Raw genomic sequence first — 20,528 nt, 5'->3', positions numbered from 1 at the left:
TCTTTTAGACACATGCCTCCTTCTATGACACTGCAGTGAAAGCACAGCCTCCACTGCAGAATTGTATTTAGACGGCTGGGGCCAGATCCACAGCCAGGCGGCGCAGCGGAACGTAACCTATTTAGGTTACACCGCCGCAAATTTTCGGGCAAAGTGCCCGATCCACAAAGCACTTACCTTGAAATTTGCGACGGTGTATCCTAAATCCGTCCGGCACAAGGCGGGCCAATTCAAATGCGGCGAGTCCCATTTAAATTAGGCGAGCTCCCGCGCCGGACGTACTGCGCATGCTCCCGACGCTATTTTCCCGACGTGCTTTGCGTTACGTTGCGCCGAGTTTTGTGAATCGCGACGTGTAAAAAAGAGATGCGGCGGAAAAAAAAATGTAAAAAAAAAATTGACAGCGACGCGGGAAAGAAGGGTATACTTTTACATGGTGTTCTAAGTTTACACTTTGTAAAAGCAGCCCTAATTTTGCGACGGCAAACTAACACTTACAGCGACTTAACGAAGGGAAAAAGCTTCGTGGATCTCCGTAAGTGCTAATTTGCATACCCGACGCTGGATTACGACGAGAAATGCCCCCAGCGGCGGCCGCGGTACTGCATCCTAAGATCCGACAGTGTAAAACTATTACACCTGTCGGATCTTCTGCCTATCTATGCGTAACTGATTCTGTGGATCAGTCGCATAGATAGAAACAGGGATACGACGGCGTATCAGCAGATACGCCGTCGTATCCCTTTTGTGGATCTGGCCCCTTGTTCCAATAGTGCTTTACCATTGGTTCAAGGCTCCAAGCTGTCCATTAAGCTCAGTGCTTCTGACAAGAAGTGAGAGGCACTGTGAGCTCATCCTCTCAGTCTGCTGCAAACAGAGTGTGCCAGCTTGTATTTAAACTGGCCGCTCTGTATGTAGCTTCTAATAGGCTGCACAAGAAGCCCCATGGCAGGAGCCCCAAGTGTTGACCAGTGGTGGGGTAGGACTTCTCTGTGACTCCATGTCACCAAGCTACAACCCTCCAAGCTCGATCTTTTTTAATAATAATAATAGGCTCTGCAATGCATCACCTGCCTTCCCTGACTGCACGTCCCTTACGTATTTGAATAATCACTGTTGATTTAAAGCCTAAGTTTCATTCATAGAAGCTGTACTATAAATGGAGCAGCTGGGCGAAAACGGATGGCATAGTCGGGCGCTCATGATGAGAGCATGTGACAGTCCCTTAGTGGTATTAATCTCCACCACACAGATTACTGCTGTGAGGGTGAGGGGGCACAGACAGAAGAGGATTTCAAATAATAGAGGCATCAGCATAATGGACACCCTACTGACTGTAAGTTGTCTCCCATGTGCTGATTTTCTGTTTTTATTTTGGCTGCACTTAGGTATTAAATGCCATTGTATTTGTGTACAGGCCTGTTTTAGTTTTCCTCTACATTTGACATTTATAGTCTATACCAGGGGCAAACAATTTTATTTTTATTTGCTTATGTCACGCCTTAAGTCTACCACTTACTTGAATAGGTAGAGAAAATAAATTGTCAACATATTAATAATATTAGACATAAGTACTGGAAAAATCAGTGCTTGCTATGTTGTAATTTTCTTTCTTGTGGTTCCGGTATATGTCACGTTGGAACTCTGTCACAAAACTTGGATGGGGTTCAGCAGTACTATACTGATACAAAACGCAGATAGTGACAGTGTATTTCTTTCTGCTGGATTTATCATGGAGCTTAGTGAGTCACCTGACTGATCTGTTCATACAATAAATAAGGGGTGTGTGACTACAACCTCTGTGTACACTGGGCGGTCATATGCTTATATGACATTAGCACTGGACTCTGTGCTATTTTGCCATTATTGTGTGTACAGGTGTAAAATAAAAGTTAACACACAGGGGGTTATTTACAAAAGGCAAATCCACTTTGCACTACTTCCACTTGGAAGTGCAGCCGCTGTAAATCTGAAGGGGGACATGCAAAGAAATTAAAAAACATAATTTTAGCTTACACATGATTGGATGATAAAATCAGCAGATCTTCCCCTCAGATTTACAGCGACTGCCCTTACAAGTGCATTTGCAGTGCATTTGTAGTGCAAAGTGGATTTGCCTTTCGTAAATAACCCCCACAATGTCTCTTACAAACCTGTATGATTAAACAAATAAAACAAAGCTCATTTAAGTTTATTACATGTATCCAGGATAGTAAAAAGCAAAATCTGATTTATTGCTACTAATCACTTGTGTGCCTGTGTTGACATTTGTCTCTAGTTAAATGGTGTCAGACAAATCATGACATAAGAAACTCCCCACATTCTTCAACGGAAACACCAGGAAGAATTAAAACACATTTTCATGGGGAAGGCTTAGGCCCGGTACACACGGGCAAACATGTACGATGAAACCGGTCCGTCGGACCGTTTTCACCGTACATGTCTGCCAGAGGGCTTCTGTACGATGGCTGTACTAACCATCATACAGAAGTTTGTGCGTAAACAATACGCGGGGCGTGTCCGCGTCGTCGCCGCGACGATGACGCGGTGATGACGCGGCGACGTGGGCGGGCCTGCCATTTAAAGGCTTCCATGCATGCGTCAAAGTCATTCGACGCATGCGAGGGGCGGCGGGCGCTCGGACATGTACGGTAGGTCTGTACTGACGACCGTACATGTCCGAGTGGGCAGGATTCCAGCGGACGGTTTTAAAACACGTCCAGGAATATTTGTCTGCTGGGAAAACGCCCGGCGGGCAAATGTTTGCTGGAATTCGGCCCGCTCGCGCCTACACACGACCGAACATGTATGATGAAACTGGTCCGCGGGCCAGTTTCAGCATACATGTTTGGTCGTGTGTACGGGGCCTTAGATTCACTGACAGCGGGTTTTTTTTGCTGTCTATGTCCACATGATGGAGATTTCTCCTCACTTGCTACTAGGGTGATAGCTTCAGTCAGAACAGAAAGTAAAGGGAAGTCTCCTCAGCAAGGGCCCAGGCAAATGTTGAAATCTAATGGAAGTTCCAGCCTTCCTTACTCTATCCAAGTAGGATCCAAGTTTCACTTCACAAATATGTGCCACGTTGTCTTGGTCTATCACATCAAATGCCAATAAAATACATTTACGTTTTTAGTTTTAACATGACAAAATGTAGTACATTTCAAGGGGTATGAATACTTTTTCAAGGCACTGTAGTTAATGTCCTTTTTTTAGTGAGAACAAGGGAGAGTAATTACTTTTAATGGAAAATGTCTCTTGTACTAGTGGCTGTTGTACCAGTTGAAATATTCAATCCTCTGACCCCTCCTTAAAGTGGTAGTAAAGTTTTTTTTTTTTACTTTTACCTACAGGTAAGCCTATATAATAAGGCTTACCTGTAGGTAAAAAAAAATATTCCCCTCGCAATGAGCCGCTGAATGCAGCGGCGCATGCGCATAGAGAATTTTCGGCTTAAGGACGGCAGCCTCCAGACCTTGCTAGAAAGAAGTCTCCCGTGCGCATGCGTGGGAGTGACGACATCGCGGCTCCAGCCACTCACAGCGCTGGAGCCGGGTATACCCAGAAGACACGCCGAGGCGAAATGTCAGCTGCTTCCAAGGTAAGTATTTCATAATGAGCTAATATGCGGTGCATACTAGCTCATTATGCCTTTTCCCTTACAGGTGTAAAGAAAAAAAAAGTCAGCGGGTTTACTACCACTTTAAATACCAGCGGTAATCTTCTGGTGCTGCAAGGGTATTACAGCCTCTGGACCTCTCATAGGCAATGTGCAGACTATGCCCACTTTCTGCCCCCTCATTCACTCATAAAAGCCGTTCTATAGCTGTACTAAAGCTGTCACTGCTCCTAGACCTAGTACAATACAATATATACAGTATATATATATATATATATATATATATATATATATATATAGCTCCAGCCACAGTGGGGCAGGGTGGAATTGCATGGTGCTATTGTTGCACTGACTGTGCTCCATAGCACAGATGGCTGTCACATTTGCCTCAAGCAGCTGGAGCTTTCCACAATAAACAGTGGAGGAGGCAGACCTTTCATCTATCTGATCATCCTTCATTTATGAGCACTTTTGATTAATGGAAGCAACTTCTATGAATGGAGGAGGGGAACTGAAAGGGCAAGCATAGTTGGCATGCTTGATGAGTGCCTAGGACAGGTCCAGTGGCTATATTAACACCCAAAGTACTGGAAGATTACCAATTCAGAAGTATGGGGAGGACGGCAGAGTATCAGAAGATTTAAACTAAGATAAGATCCACCAGTACAGGCAACACTTCTCATTAAATGTAGGTACTGTCTCTGGTGCTGATTTTTTTAAAAACATTTAACCAACCATAGACTTTAAAGACTTTTTTCCCCCTGCAAAGTAAAAGCATAATGGGCTAGTATGCATCACATACTAGCCCATTACGTGACACTTACCTTCAAATGAAGCCTGCGTTGTCCCCGCTGGTGGTCGCATCCATCTTTGCCCCTCTTCCTTCCGGGGCCTTGGGCTCTGTGACTGGCAGGAGTCTTGTGACGTTACTCCCGCGCAGGAGCCATCAGTCACGGCACTTGCTAGTAAAGAAATGTCACAAAGGGCCCTTTCTTCACAGTGCATGCGCAGACGATGGCGGCACAAGTGTATATGGTAAATATCTCATAAACTCATAAACGGGTTTAGAAGATATTTACAGTGCCTACAAGTACAAGTAAGCCTTATTATAGGCTTACCTGTAGGTACAAGTGGTGTAACTATGTTTACAACCACTTTAAGCCCATTTATTAGTAATGGCATAACAGCAAGACCAAGCAAAACGCTCGAATGAAAATGTTCAGTTTATTCATATACAAATCAGGTAAGCATTTAAAGGAAATAATAATTTTCTGAAAAGCACAGCTCCAACATTTCTATTTTATTTTATTATAGTATAGTATAGTATAGTATAGAGAAGACTAACAGGACACAGATCGTTTTAAATAAAACAGACAGAGGTTCTAAACCCTTCTCACTCTGTAGAAAATGAAAATATATCTTTGGATGAAGATATCTTTCAGCTGCTCATAGAATTAAAAGGGGACATTGGATGTACAGGAAATTAAAGTAAAAGAGCTGCCCAGCATTTAAATATAGCTATAACTGTTCAAATGAAAATCAATTCTGGCATATTAATCAAAACAGGTCCAACAACAGGGCCCTGCTAATTTGGATACACTCAAGCTTTAGGCTGCTCATAGAATTAAAAAGGGGATGTTGGATGTAGCTACTGTACAACAATGAAATCACTGCTGGCATATCAATCATAACTGGTCCTACAACAGGGCCCTGATACTGTAATTCACAAACACTCAATATATAAATAAGTAAAAAATAATTAATTTTAAAATTAAACAGTACAAGTGTACACAATTTTTTTTTATCAGTAATAGTAATAATAAAAATAATAACAACAATAACAATAATATTGCTTCCAGAGCCTCAATATTAGACAACGAGGCCATCCATCACACAATAAAACCAAAAGAAAGGTTTGGGAGATGGGAAGCACAAGCCAAGCTCAATTGTGGAGATTGACTGTATGCTTGCAGCATTGATTTGCAATATTATACTTTACGTGATATGATTTGAAAAATGTATACACAATGTATAAATAAATGTATTTTTCGGACAAAAAATGAAATTCCAAAACAAAATATTTCAGTGTGCATGTGTCTACATGCACACTGAAATATTTTGTTTTGGAATTTCGTTTTTTGTCCGAAAAATACATTTATTTAGTTATTCCCGAAATTCATTTTTTATTTATTTTGTTCGTTAAAAAATGCATTTGTTCGAAAATCGAAATTAATTAAGGTCGAATTTGTCATTGAAGGCTTATGGAGTCTGTCGAATGTTCTAAGAAGATTCGTCGAAGCAGCTAAACTGTACGACGCCGCAATCGTACATTTCCAGCCGAATGCTCCGCCTACAAGCTATAGTAGAATTCTAATGTTGTATGATTAGTAATGATTATATTTATTAATTATTATTACTAATAAACCAACATTAGAATTCTTCTATAGCCTATTGGCGAAGCATTTGACCATAAATGTCCGTTTGTGGCGATCGTATGTTTTTAGTTGAATCTTCATGTCTATAATGTTGAATCTTTTCGCTATTGTCACTGTCATGTCGAATCTCCTATCTATATCGAACTGTTGTCGCAACAAAACGAAAATAAAGCATTTTTTATGTCGGATCTTTCGGATTCTGCACGTTCTTTATCGTTTGTTAAAAGGAACGCGAAAATCCCAGAAATTCATACGAAAATTTGGAAGAAAACGAATGCACATGTCTAATACATAAAAAAAAATTAAAGCTTTTATACGTCTGTTAGTTTATGACTGTAAATGAGCTATGATATAGTTTCTCCGTCTTGCATTATACAGAAATGCTTCCCACATTAAAGTAGTTGTAAAGGCTGAAGGTTTCTATGCATGCATGAAGGTAAAAAAACTTCAGTATGCAGCATCCTCCCCTTATACTTATCTGAGCCCAATCTCAATCTAGCGATGTGCACAAGAACAGATGCAGTCCCAGCTCTCTGCCTTCTCATTGGCTCAGAGACAGCAGCAAGAGCCATTGGCTCTCGCTGCTATCAATCTCAGCCAGTGAGGAGTGAGCTGGGGGCGGGGTCGAGCCTTGCTCTGTGTGTCCTATGAACACACAGATTGGAGCTCAGGAGCGAGCGTGCATGAGTACCCCCGGAGGAAGCAGCTTGCCATGAAAACCATTGCACAGAGCAGGTAGTTATGACATGTTTGCTATTTAAAAAAAAAAAAATTAAAAAAAAAATAAGCCTTGTTTTTCCTAATACACATTCTGCAGCTACGGTAGTCATACTACTACTTCCAGCAAAATTTGTAGTTTGGGCCTGCCAACTGCTGCACAGCCTTAATGCTAAAAACATTGTTACCAGCAGCTCTTCTTAGACACATGCACTGTGGCTTCAATCATTCCTGACTTGTGGTGTTTCCCAAGGTTCTCCCCTCTCCCCCCTATTACTTAACATCTACCTTCGCCCTCTCCTCGCCTTGATAGCGGGGATGGGACACTGTTTTCAGTCATATGCTGACGACACCCAACTCTTTTTCAGAATTCCGGCCGACTCTCCTGCGGCTGAGGCTAGGTTGATTGAGGGATTGGACATCATCAATAGATGGATGGGGCTCAATTTCCTTCAGCTCAACCAGGCCAAAATGGATGTGCTGCGGTCCGGTAACATTCCGGGAGAGGTTTGGGTGTTATCATGGCCTGCCGAAGGTAGGGAGTTCCCTAAATCTGCAACTACGGTGAGGACGCTAGGTGTCCAAATTGATGAGGGCCTAACCCTGGGACCACGCATGGACCAGGTGGTCAAAACTTGCCACTTTAAAATGCAGCTGCTATACCGCTTTCTGCCCTATCTGACTGATCAGGCCAGGATCGCTGTGGTGCGCGCTCTCATCCTTCCGCATCTGGACTACTGTAACGGGCTGCTGGCTGGTTTACCTCACTACCAGATCAAACGCCTACAGAAAGTCCAGAAGCAAGCGGTTAGCCACTGCCCGACCTCTAGGCACCAGGCAGCCCTTCATTGGCTGCCTGTGGGGTAGCGGATCAGATTCAAGGTTTTAATCTTAGTTTTTAAGGCGTTCAATAAATTAGGTCCTACTTACCTCCAGGCGAAATTGACAAGACATCTCACTGGCCGTTCATTGAGAGCAGCCACTCAATTCCGCCTGGAGGTCCCAAAGTTTAGATTAAAAAAGTGGGGGGCAGAGCATTCTCGAGGTTGGGACCTAGAGAGTGGAACCTACTGCCGTTGGCTCTCAGGCAGACCTCAAACCTGCTCCAGTTCCAGGAGGGACTGAAAACCCTTCTGTGGACTGAGGCTGGGTAGATGCCTGTGCGACAGGGGGTGGAAACTGACGGGGGGACAGGGGTTCTTTTTCTTCTCGGGGCTTTTTTATCTATTTTTTATCTGATTTATGCTATTGCTTTTTAATGTTTCAACGTTTCTCTGTTTTAACGGCTTTGATGTATGTGATTTAACTGTTGTTATTGTATGTACGGCGAATGGCACCTGGTCCCGTCGCCGGGTAGCGTTTTGATATTTATGTGATTTAACGCTTAACAAAAATATTTAATAAACAATAATAATAATAAACAATAATTCCTGGGAGTGAGCCATATTCCACGGGATGGGCGTGGGGATATTTTTTAAGGAACAATATATGATGCCAGCCATAGCTGCTCAGTAAAGATTGATGGAACAGGAATGGCAGGAGGTATTAAATGTGGTCTTCTACACTCAGGAGAGTGGGGGAAATTATTCAAACAGTTTAAAAAAAAAATGAAAATATTACAACAGAGGAAATGTACAAAACGCTAAAGGAGGTGGAAGCATTGTATGAGAAAAAAAAAGTAGGAGACAGTCAGATAGATTGGGATATGGAGTTCCAAAGGATGAGAGAAGCTTGGGAGAAATCCTGGAGTCAAGCATGGGAGGAGGTCACAAGGGAGCTAGAGACTTGGAGGTCTTGGGAGGACCGAAGAGAGCAGCTTGGATGATATTTTGAGACCGGGTTAGTGATGTAGATGGGGGCAGAGAATTGTATTTGTTAAACTGAAGGGGGGATAGCCTATGTAAAGGTGAGCCAATGAGGAGGGAGTTGAAGTAGTTGTGGCTAGAGATAATCAGGGAGTGAATTAGAAGCAGTGTAGTGTCTCTGGTTAAAAAAGGGGCATATTATGGAGTTGTTGCAGAGGTTGGGGCAGCATGATTTGGACAGGGATTGGATGTGGGCCTGATAGGGCAGTAAGAGTACAGGGTTACCCCTAGAAACCTGGCATGTGGGGACGGAATGAAAGTTTTGCCATTAATCTTGACTGAGAAGTCAAAAGAAGGGGCACGTGGGGGAGGAAATATTATGAGCTTGGTTTTGGATAGATTGAGTTTGAGGAAGTGTCATCGGTGATGTGTGAGGAAACTGATGGGGTATGCTGAGGGGTAGAGAGATAGATTTGGGTGTCATCACCATAGAAATGGTAGTGGAAGCCATGGGAAGCTGACCCAGGGAGGAGGTGTAGATCGAAAATAGGGGAGGTCCAAGGACAGAGTCTTGGGGAACCCCAATCATAAGAGAAGTAGGAGACAAGGAAGTAGAGTGACACTGAAGGTGCAGTGAGATAGGTGAGGCCCCGTACACACGGCCGAGGAACTCGACGTGCCAAACACATCGAGTTCCTCGGCCAGTTCAGCCCTGAAGCCGCCGAGGAGCTCGGCGGGCCGAGAGCTCCCATAGAACAACGAGGAAATAGAGAACATGTTCTCTATTTCCTCGTCGAGCTCCTCGTCGGCTTCCTCGGCCGAAAGTGTACACACGGCCGGGTTTCTCGGCAGAATTCAGTCAGAAACTCGGTCGGAAGCTGAATTCTGCCGAGGAAACTGGTCGTGTGTACGGGGCTTAAGATTCTTATCAACAGTGAAGTATTAACAATAATTATTTTGAGAGAAAAACAACATGAAATGTGGAGTCTGAGGGTTGTTCATCAATAATAGACTGTGCATAACATATTTGGCAACATTTGGATATTTAAGGGTTCTTCAAAAAATGTCAGCACTTCTTTTAACTCTAAATATAATAAAGTGTGTAAACCTTTTAATGACCCCCTGAAGGGCTTGTACAGGGAACCTGGAGGCATAGCTGGTTGTGACCAATAAGGTGGATGTGATTTCATGTTGGATAGTTTGTAGTGTGGCAACTGACAGAGGTCAGCATGGAGGACGGGGTCTAGGAGGGGCAGCCCCTTACCCAGATAAGGACTGGAACTTTTAGCAAAATGCAATCTACTTGTCCTTTTACTGAAATCACAGTCTATATCATTTTGCAAACATAGCTAAGTGTATGGAATAAAATGATGTGGAACAGGGAATGCAAAGCACAACATAGAGAATGGGATGGGGTAAAAAAATAAAATGTACAGCACAGTGTACAAAACAATATAGTGTGGAATAGGGAATGGTCCCTCTGATTCCTCCTGTATCGAATTGTATTGTAATTGTACTGTCTGCCCTTATGTTGTAAAGCACTGTGCAAACTGTTGGCGCTATATAAATCCTGTATAATAATGTGTAGTACAGTATACAGAATGAGGCAGTGTAAAATAGAAAGATGAGGAACACGAAGGGAGAAGGGGGAACTGCCTACCGCCTTGCCTCTGCACCTACCACTCTATCCACCAGAAGCAGGATACTGCTTGATACCCAGGGCATCTAACAGCAGACTGCCAATCACCTGTATCTTGTCAGACATCCCACAGGACACAGACGGCCAGGGAAGTGTCGAAAATCCTGGGACTGTCCAGCAAGATCCTGGACACTTGACAACTATGACACCAGTATGTGATACCTGATGGACAAAAAGGGAAATTGTTAAAGCTGGTCTACAAAGAAAAAAAACTGCTAAATACACAGAGTAAATAGATATAGGAAGTCATTTAATACGCCAAATGATTTGTTTTTCTGTCCATACATTTCTGAGATTGCACAGATCTGCACAGCTCTGTCCTATCAAGACACAAGACCTGTTTTTCAATGTTGCAGTTAAAGTGATTCTAAAGTCTTGTTTTTTTTTGTTAAACATAACAAACTTGTTATACTTACCTGCTCTGTGTCCTCCTCTTCTAGGGTCCCTCTTCTGTGCTCCTCCCTCCTGTTGAGTACCCCCACAGAAAGCAGCTTTCTATTGGGGCACCAGAGCCGAGCCGTGTCCTTTCAGACACGGAGCCGTGGCCCGGCCCGCCCCTTTCATTTCCTTTTGGCTGACTGACTTTGATTGACAGCAGCTAATGAAGAAGGAAGTCCCGGGCAGCCGATGACAGCAGCAGGAGCCGAGGGTGCCATGCTGCTGTCTTAGCCAATGAAGAGGGGAGTGCCGGGCAGCTGAGACATTCCTGCAACATCGCTGGAGTTAGAGGGATCTCAAGTATTAGGGGTGCTTAGGAAGGCTGCTGCACATAGAAGGCTTTTTATCTTAATGCATAGAATGCAATAAGATAAAAAAAATCTGAATTTTCAATCACGTTAAATCTTTGTATGGATGCTATTCCTCCCCCAACAAGTGACTGGACAGTAAAAGGAGAAGCAGCACTCTAATAAGTTTATCACTCTTTGCTCTCTTCTCCTATCAGCATGTTGTTTTTTATCACAGAAGCACTGCAGCACAACTGACTGGCTCTATGTGCTGTTTCTCCATCTCCCAGTCTGAGCCCTGAGGTACAGTGGATTGCAAGTGGCTGAATCCAGGGACTTACATTTGATGATGTATTAAAGAATACAGAGCTGCATTAATCTGTTTATTTTATATCTGCTTGTGGTTTATCTTCAAAATGTATATTAGCACATATCCCAGGGAAATTTAGTTTACTGCAAGTACCAATCGTTTTTTTTTTCTTCATGTGGTATGAAAATGATGAGCTGTCAAGGTTACAAAAAAAAAAATAGATTATTGAACAGTAGGTTACCTCTGTCCTGTTTACTGACTGAGGGGGAATTTTTTTTGCAGGTGGTTCTTCCGTACAATAAAAAGGTCAGAGGCTGAAAAGCAGCTCATCCTACCAGGAAACCAAACTGGATCTTTTCTCATCAGGGAAAGCGAGAGCCAAAAGGGAGATTACTCACTTTCTGGTATGTTACCTTAATACAATCAAAACTGTTACAAAACTAAAGTTTTTTAGTTACTGTCTATGAAAATATTTTTTAGGGTGTAACGTTTATTTTTTTGGAAAAAGTTGGGGAAAAAAGTTCATAAAAACTCATGAGTGTAGTGGGTCAGAAATCAATAATTGTAAGTTATTTGCGTTGCCTAATAATTTGAAAACTGGACAGGAAAACTGTTAACTGATTTAATGGTCAATCACTCGATGCCTGTAAAAGCACCTTAATCGATTTCTTTTTAATTGATTAATCGACTAATTTCAATTAATTTTAAATCACAGTTTTTATTTTATTTTTTATTAAACTCTCCCCCCATACTGTAATATCCACATCTACCCCCATACTGTAATGTCCACATCTCCCCCATACTGTAAGAACCACATCTCCCCCATTCTGTAATATCCACACTTCCCCCTATACTGTAATATCCACATCTCCCCTCATACTGTAATATCCACATCTCCCCCCATACTGTAATATCCACATCTCCCCCCATACTGTAAAATCCACATCTCCCCACATACTGTAATATCCACATCTCCCCCCATACTGTAAGATCCACATCTCCCCACATACTGTAATATCCACATCTCCCCCCATACTGTAATATCCACATCTCCCCCGTAATGTCCACATCTCCCCCGTAATGTCCACATCTCCCCCGTAATGTCCACATCTCCCCCGTAATGTCCACATCTCCCCCGTAATGTTCACATCTCCCCCGTAATGTCCACATCTCCCCCGTAATGTCTACATCTCCCCCGTAATGTTCACATTTCCCCCGTAATGTCCACATCTCCCCCGTAATGTCTACATCTCGCCCCATACTGTAATGTCCACATCTCCCTGCTCGCGCCACTACTAGGTCGCCGCCGGGTGTAGAAAGATGGCAGCGGCTCCGGAGCTAGGCCGAAGCCGCGGCCTTTCCTATGGGCAAGACCGCGGAGCTAAATCCACGGATCATCCCGATCAAAATAATTTTGATCGATCAAAGAATTTAATGATTAATCAAGGAATTAATCGTTAATTTCCGCAGCCCTAATTTATTTAGCTACTCCCGAAATTCATTTTTATTTATTTTGTTTCATTAAAAAATGCATTTGTCCGAAAATCCAAATGAATTAAGGTCAAATCTGTCATTGAAGGCTTATGGTGTCTGTCGAATGTTCTAAGAAGATTTGACGGAGCAGCTAAACTGTACAACGCAGCAATTGTACATTTCCGGTCAAATGTTTCCGCCTAGAAGAATTCTAATGTTGTATGACACTAATAATAATTATATTTATGAATTATTATTACTAGTCAACAAACATTCAAATTCTTCTATAGCCTATGGGCCGAGCATTTGACTGGAAATGTATGCTCGCTGCGTCGTACAGTTTAGCTGCTTGTCGAATCTTCTTAGAACTTTCGACAGACACCATTAGGCCCCATACACACGGTCGGACAAAACCGATGAGAATGGTCCGACGGACCATTTTCATCGGTTCACCTCTGAAGTGGCCGTACGGCCTGATATGTGTACACACCATCAGTCCAAAATCCGATCGGGTCAGAACACGGTGATGTCAAACACACGACGTGCTGAATAAAACGAAGCTCAATGCTTCCAAGCATGCGTCGACTTGATTCTGACCATGAGCGGGTTTTGAACCAATGCTTTTCTGTACTAACCATCGGTTTGGTCCGATGGGGCAGCGGTCCATCGGTTCGGTTTTGAAGCATGTTTTAAAATTTTGGACTGAAGGAAAACAGACCGATAGCCTATACACACAGTCGGTTTGGTCTGATGAAAATGAACTTCGGTTCATTCTCATCGGACCAAACCGACCGCGTGTACGGGGCCTTAACCTTCAATGACAGATTCGATGTTTGTATGTTTTTCGCTGCTTCATCGAATCGTTTACGTCGCATGGTCTACCCCAACACTGTCCCTATAATGTCAAATCTTTCCTCTCTATGTAGAATAATCTTGGACTAATAGAGTTAAGGTTAGGCACATTCGACCGCAGATTCGATAGACACAAATTGCTATTGTCAGCGTCATGTTGAATCTCCTATCTATATCGAATTGTTATAGCAATGAAAATAAAGCATTTTTTTATGTTGGATCTTTCGGATTTCGGATTCTGCACATTCGTTTTCATCTGTTAAAACGATAACGAAAATTCTCGAAAATGCATTCGGATGAAAACGAATGCACATGTCTAATATATAATGGTATAGATGCAGGGATAAAACTATGAACCTAAGCAGATAATTTTTTATTTTATTTTTTATGAGTAGGCCCCAAATCTTTAGTTTTTCAAATTAATTATTCTTGTTCCTCAGTGGAATTAAAGCGTTACTAAAGGAATTTTTTTTTTTTTAAATAACAAACATGTCATGCTTACCTCCACTGTACAGTTCATTTTGCACAGAGTGGCCCCGATCCACGTCTTCTGGGGTCCCTCGGCGGCTCTCTCTAGTCCTCCCCGCAATTAGTCACCACAGTCATGCGAGAGCTCGCATGGTGGTCACTAATTGCGGGCGCTTACTGTATCACTCGATCACTCGGCCCCGCCCCTCGGTGCGCCGCACCACTGGATGTGATTGACAACAGCGCCAGCCAATGGCTGCGCTGCTCTAAATCCATCCGCTCTAGCCAATCACCGGCCAGGCTGAGTGGCAAAGAGGATCGTGGGACCGCGCGCGGGACTTTCAAGGGGTCAGGTAAGTATAAGGGGGGTTGGCATAGATTGCATTAAGGTGAAAAAACATTTTCCTTTACAACTCCTTTAATGTATATGCGTACCTATAAATGACACCATGTCCATTTCATGAAGGTTGACAATTCTCTGTCTCCTAAGACCTGTTCAAATGAAAATACTGTTTTTGACTGGCTTATGCAAAAACCATGCAGATTTCTAAACGACCCTGCAAAACTGAGATGACTACAATGGTAAGCTTACACGCAACAGCTAATGAGTTGCATTTCATTTACTGTACAAGCAATTTCCTTTGCAGATGCTTGAAACAATACATGGAATGATCAGTTGCATTTTTCTTTTACCAGCAATGTAATAAATCTCATGTTTTGGAAAAAAAAAATAGTTTAGATTGTAATGAAACAAATCTATTTTCAAGCTGTGCTAAGTTGCCAGTTTACCTTGTTAATTAACAGAAGTAAATTGCAAACTGGCAAAGTCAATGAAGATATAGTGCTGACTGTAAAATGAAATGAAGAAAAAATATCATGCTAAGTTTTATAAATCAAACCAATTCTTTCAAAATAAGTGAACTCATTTATGATATACTTTTTCCATTAATAAAAAAATGACTTTTTTAATTGTTTATCACCTGGTACAATTGTTTAGTTCTTAATTATTAAATCAACTTTTCTGAATAAGAGGAAATTGCCAGAAAAATGTTTAATATTATATAAAAAATAAAATGCAATTAAATGCAATTAAAGAAGGGCTTCTAAAAATATTTCATATTATTTGTGTGTTCTTTTTTTCATATAATTCCTAATCACTGTGTAGTGATGGCAGTGTTGAGCACAGTAAATGGATGCTGATATACACAGTGCCTGCATTTTTGTATTAGGGTTATTACCTGGTTGAAAATGAAAAAATGAAACAAATCTTTCCTGTAAAAAGAAATGATGTACACTTACCCTTCTGGTGGCCCATATCTTAAAAATCCACTGTGTTGCAATTCCTGGTCGCTGCATATAACTGACACTTCCTGGTGTGTCAAATACATGCTCTCGGTATTCAACATACCCAGAAATGTTGGATATCTGCAACAATTGGAGAAAAGCAAAACAAAGCATTTTTTTTTAGTATGGACTGTCAGAAATGTAAGTATATAGCGCTTCTTTTTACAGGGAAGCTTTACTTTAATTTTGAACCTTTAAAGTCAGGGTCACTTTGGGAGAATAATGTAGCTGCAATTGCTGACCTTCTATTGAGAATACCAGTTGTCTAGCTGCATGGCTTTAATTCTGAGTCACTAATGCAGGACAATCATGAATATTCAGAAGTTAATATCTACCCAAGTCAGTGCCTCGGAAATGATTGCAGCCACTGGATCAACTTGATAGTCACTGTCATGGATATACTGTAATGTCTGGCAGATTACTTTCCTCTCCATGTGTTCACCTTAGAGGCCAGACTCTCTTATCTGGCTGTTTTTATAATCTCTCCTCCCTGTATGGCTCCACCCCAGGCCATATCAGGAACTCTATATTAACCAGTGCACTGCAGGTCTGCCTTGCTGATCACCGTTGTTTGTTAAGCATTGTGTTCCTGCTTGCCGTGTGCTATGTTTATCGGTATAGTGTACCGATCTTGGCTTGTCCCCAACTATTCTATTCCTGTTTGCTTGTGCCCCTGACCTTTGGCCTGTCATTATTAGTCGCCCTGACCTTGGCTTACCCCTCACTATCTCTTGTATTCTGAGTGGCTGCTTCCCCTCTCTCCTCTATGCCCCATGGAGCGTGAGCTGAGGGACTCTGGGGGCCACGACCTGGATACAGTTGCAGCCAAGGCCATCCTCACCACTAGAGTCTCTGGTGAATACCAGCTGAATCTTAGACACCGCGCTCTGGGCAATCTTGGGCTCAAGCTTCCTGTGGGATCCCTGTTTGTGTTCCAGTGGACCTGCCTTCCTTAGCCACTCTGTGTTCCATCCGCAGCAGTCTGCCATAGGGTTCACTACCTTGTGGTGCACTCCTGACTCCAACGGGGTGCATCTGTCATCTGGCCACAGGTGACCTGACAGTCACATTTTCTGAAGATATGTCACCTCATGTTCTCTAAGTATAGTATTTCTATGGTTTAAATGTATTTATTTATGTACTTATTTTTAGCTACTCTTTGTGCATCTTAAAATACTAATAACTTTTCTCTCTCCATGATAATCATCTGCCAGTCAATGTTTTTGGTTCCCAGCCTCCTAGCTGGTATTATAACTGTAGTATAACCCATTTGGCACAGCCGAGGGGACATGTGGGATTAATTCCTTCTTCCTTATGCCGCTATGTATCAGTGGTCTGCTGGTAGGAATGTTAATTAATGGTAAGGGGTGTTTATGTAGGTGGGAAAATGTATTGCTAGGATGTTTATGTTTGGAGGGATATTTATTTCTGGTGGTTATTATAGGGATGTTTATGGTGGGGACAGTAACATATTTAGACATCTGAGTTCACATTGCCAGTTTCCTTGGTGTTTATAGTGTTTGTTACCATTAAACTGATATGTTATTGTATACCTCTGGTATCAGATTATTACTTAATCTGGTGTATATATTTTGTTGTCTATTAGGGAGTTTAGAGCATATTTAAAGTGATATTAAAGGCTTGTTTTGTTTGTTTAAAAACAACAAACATGTTATACTTACCTGCTCTGTGCAATGGTTTTGCACAGAGCAGCCCAGATCCTCCTCTTCTCGGGTCCCTCTCCGGCACTCCTGGCCCCTCTCTCCTGAAAAGTGCCCCCACAGCAAGCAGCTTGCTATGGGGGCACCCAAGCTGATCCACTGCACTGTGCGTCCATTTGGACATGGAGCTGTGGCTCGGCCCCGTCCCCTCTCTCCTCATTGGCTCACTGGCTTTGATTGACTGTCTCAGCCAATAAGGAGGGAAAGTACTCTGTGACTCCTGAGCAACATCACTGGATTGATCAAGTATTAGGGGGGCTGCTACACACAGAAGTGTTTTTTATCTTAATGCATAGAATGCATTATATAAAAAACCTGTCTTTAGAACCACTTTAAGCTAAGCAGTAACTGCCCTAAGTTTGCTGCTCAGAGGGAAATGTAGCATTTTCTGTTTTAGAAATATTGTCAGTCTTTCTGTTTGATTTTCGAAGGCTAGAAGGGAGACCTAATAGCTCACAAATGGAAGTGGCCTCTGCTGGGCATGACACTTACCCTGTATATATTTTGCACGGAATTTTGCTTTTAAAACCTCAATCCCAACACTTTTGATCTTTTACTATACCCAAATCAGGAGTAAAAAGTTAGCAATCACAAAAATATTTTTCTGAATCTCAGAAATCTTAATACATTTCATGGAGCACAAAATGTGGAAATGGAAAGATTTCTTGAACACAATTTCTAACAGCGTATGTAATGTTTTTTTTCAAAAACTCATTCCAAAACCACAAGATACTGTATCTTGTTTGTGTTGCATTGATTATTGATATATATTTTTATTTCTGAGATTTGTTACAACTTCTTGTAACCTGACAAAAACTTGTATTTCCTGTTATAGTAGAATTTCAGGCTAAACCTAGCTAGTCTTGAAAAATGCTCCCTTCCACTTCCTGACACATATACAGGGCCAGATTCACATAGAGATGCGAGGGTGTATCTCCTGATACACCGTCGTATCTCTGAGTTGTGCCGGTCGTATCTATGCGACTGAATCATAGAATCAGTTACGCATAGATATGCCTAAGATCCGACAGGTGTAACTGTGTTACACTGTCGGATCTTAGGCTGCAATTCCAGGCCGGCCGCTAGGTGGCGTTTCGATTTATTTACACAACGATTATGCAAATGAGGTGATACGCCGATTCCAAAACGAACGACCGCCCGGTGCTTTTTTTTTACGTCGTTTGCATTCGGCTTTTTCCGGCGTATAGTTACCCCTGCTTCTATGAGGCGCAGCCAATGTTAAGTATGGCCGTCGTTCCCGCGACGATATTTTAATTTTTTACGTCGTTTGCGTAAGTGGTTTGCGCATACGGATGGACGTAATTTACGTAAACGTCGAAACCAATGACGTCCTTGCGACGTCATTTGGAGCAATGCACGCTGGGAAAATTTCCGGACGGCGCATGCGCTATTTGATCAGCGCGGGAACGCGCCTGATTTGAATAGTACACTCCCCCTAGCCGCGGAATTTGAATTCCGCCGGAGGATTTACGATACGCCGCCGCAGGTTTTGAGGTAAGTGTTTTGTGAATTACCCACTTGCTTCAAAAACTTGCGGTGGCGGATCTTAAATCACATAGGTTACGCGGATCTAAAGATCCGCTAACCTATGTGAATCTGGCCCACAGTGTGTAGGGTGACTCTTGAGAGTAAGGGCAACAGCATTGTTTTTGTTGGGGGAAAAAAAGCAATGTACTGCATGTAGAGTGGGACAGAGAGGGGTAGTGGATAGGTGTAACTTTGTTTTTTTGGCAGACAGGGCTGACAGCTCTATTTTGGGTTTCAGTGCAGCAAAGGCACAGTGCTGTCAGCTCAAACACGAAATTTGGAGCACACAGATTTTTTGGCCGGTATTTTTCTGTTAGGTGTTTTTCTGTACTTGAACTATTTTTAAAGGTATAAAACATACAGCAAAATACATGTATTGCAGAAAGCAAAAGGTTTGTGTAAAGGTTACATACTTTTGTAACATTAGTGGAGATACCGCTGCTTTTAACCACTTGCCGACCAGCACACGACGATGTACGTTGGCACAATGGTGCAAATGGGCGTACAGGTACGTCCCCTTTAAATCGAGGCTTAGTGGGCATGTGTACTCCATGACCGTGCCCACGGGTCCCGCAGACTCGATGTCCGCTGGTGTCCCGTGATCGTGACACAGAGCTGCAGAACGGGGAGATGCCTATGTAAACAAGGCATTTGCCTTTTTTGCCTAGTGACATGAAAGGGGTCTAGGGCTCCCTGTCATCAGGAGCAGTGATCGCTGTCATGTCAGTGGTAGCCCATCCCCCCACAGTTAGAATCACTCCCTAGGACAAACTTAACCCCTTGATCGCCCCCTAGTGTTTAACCCCTTCCCTGCCAGTGTCATTTAGACAGTAATCATTTTTATAGTCCCAAAGTAGCGTCAAAAGTGTTCGATGTGTCCGCCATAATGTCGCAGTCATGATAAAAATTGCCGCCATTACCAGTAAAAAAAAATTATAAAAAAATTCCATAAATCTATCCCCTATTTTGTAGACACTCTGGGGTAGATCCACGTACAATAGCGCATTATTGCGCCGGGCGTAGCGTATCTAAGATACACTACGCCGCTGTAACTTACTTTTTTTGTTTCGAATCCTCAACGAATTTGCGCCGTAAGTTACGGCGGCGTAGTGTATGTCTTGCGGCGTAAGGGCGCGGAATTCAAATGGATGTAATGGGGGCGTGTTTTTATGTAGATACGTCGTGACCCGACGTAAACAACGTTTTTTTTTAACTGCGCCTGCGCCGTCCCTGGGGGTATCCCAGTGCGCATGCTCGAAATTTAACCGGAACAAGCCAATGCTTACAACGGTGACGTCATTCTATGCAAATTCCTATTTGCGAACGACTTACGCAAACGACGTAAAAAATTCAAAATTGTACGCGGGAACGACGGCCATACTTAACATTGAGTACGCCACCATATAGCACCTTTAACTATACCCTGGAAAAAGCCGAACGAAAACTACGTAAAAAAATGCGCCGGGCCGACGTACGTTCGTGAATCGCCGTAACTAGCTAATTTGCATACTCAACGCGGATTTCGACGGGAACGCCACCTAGCGGCCGCCAAAAAATTGCAGCTTAGATCCGACGGCGTACTAAGACGTACACCTGTTGGATCGATCCCAGATGCCATTGTATCTTGTTTTGTGGATACAAAACAAAGATACGACGCGGGAAATTTAAAATTACGCTGGCGTATCAGTAGATACGCCGGCGTAATCCTTTTGTGGATCTGCCCCTATGACTTTTGCTCAAACCAATCAAAATACGCTTATTACCTAAAATATGTAGAAGAATACATATCGGCCTAAACTGAGAAAGAAATTT

General features: G+C 42.6%; 1 protein-coding gene across 1 annotated transcript in view; it reads left to right on the top strand.

Moving 5' to 3' along the window:
- FRK (fyn related Src family tyrosine kinase) overlaps positions 1 to 20,528 on the top strand; it is a 122,184-nt gene that overhangs the window by 44,650 nt on the left and 57,006 nt on the right. The window contains exon 2 of the mRNA XM_040350266.1: positions 11,593 to 11,714. Within this exon, the coding sequence (XP_040206200.1) occupies positions 11,593 to 11,714 (122 nt within the window). The remainder of the gene's footprint in view (positions 1 to 11,592; positions 11,715 to 20,528) is intronic.

Source organism: Rana temporaria, chromosome 4, assembly GCF_905171775.1.
Source record: "Rana temporaria chromosome 4, aRanTem1.1, whole genome shotgun sequence".
Lineage (NCBI taxonomy): Eukaryota > Metazoa > Chordata > Amphibia > Anura > Ranidae > Rana > Rana temporaria.
Note: the sequence above shows the minus strand (reverse complement) of the source record. Positions and strands in the feature narration are given on the sequence as shown.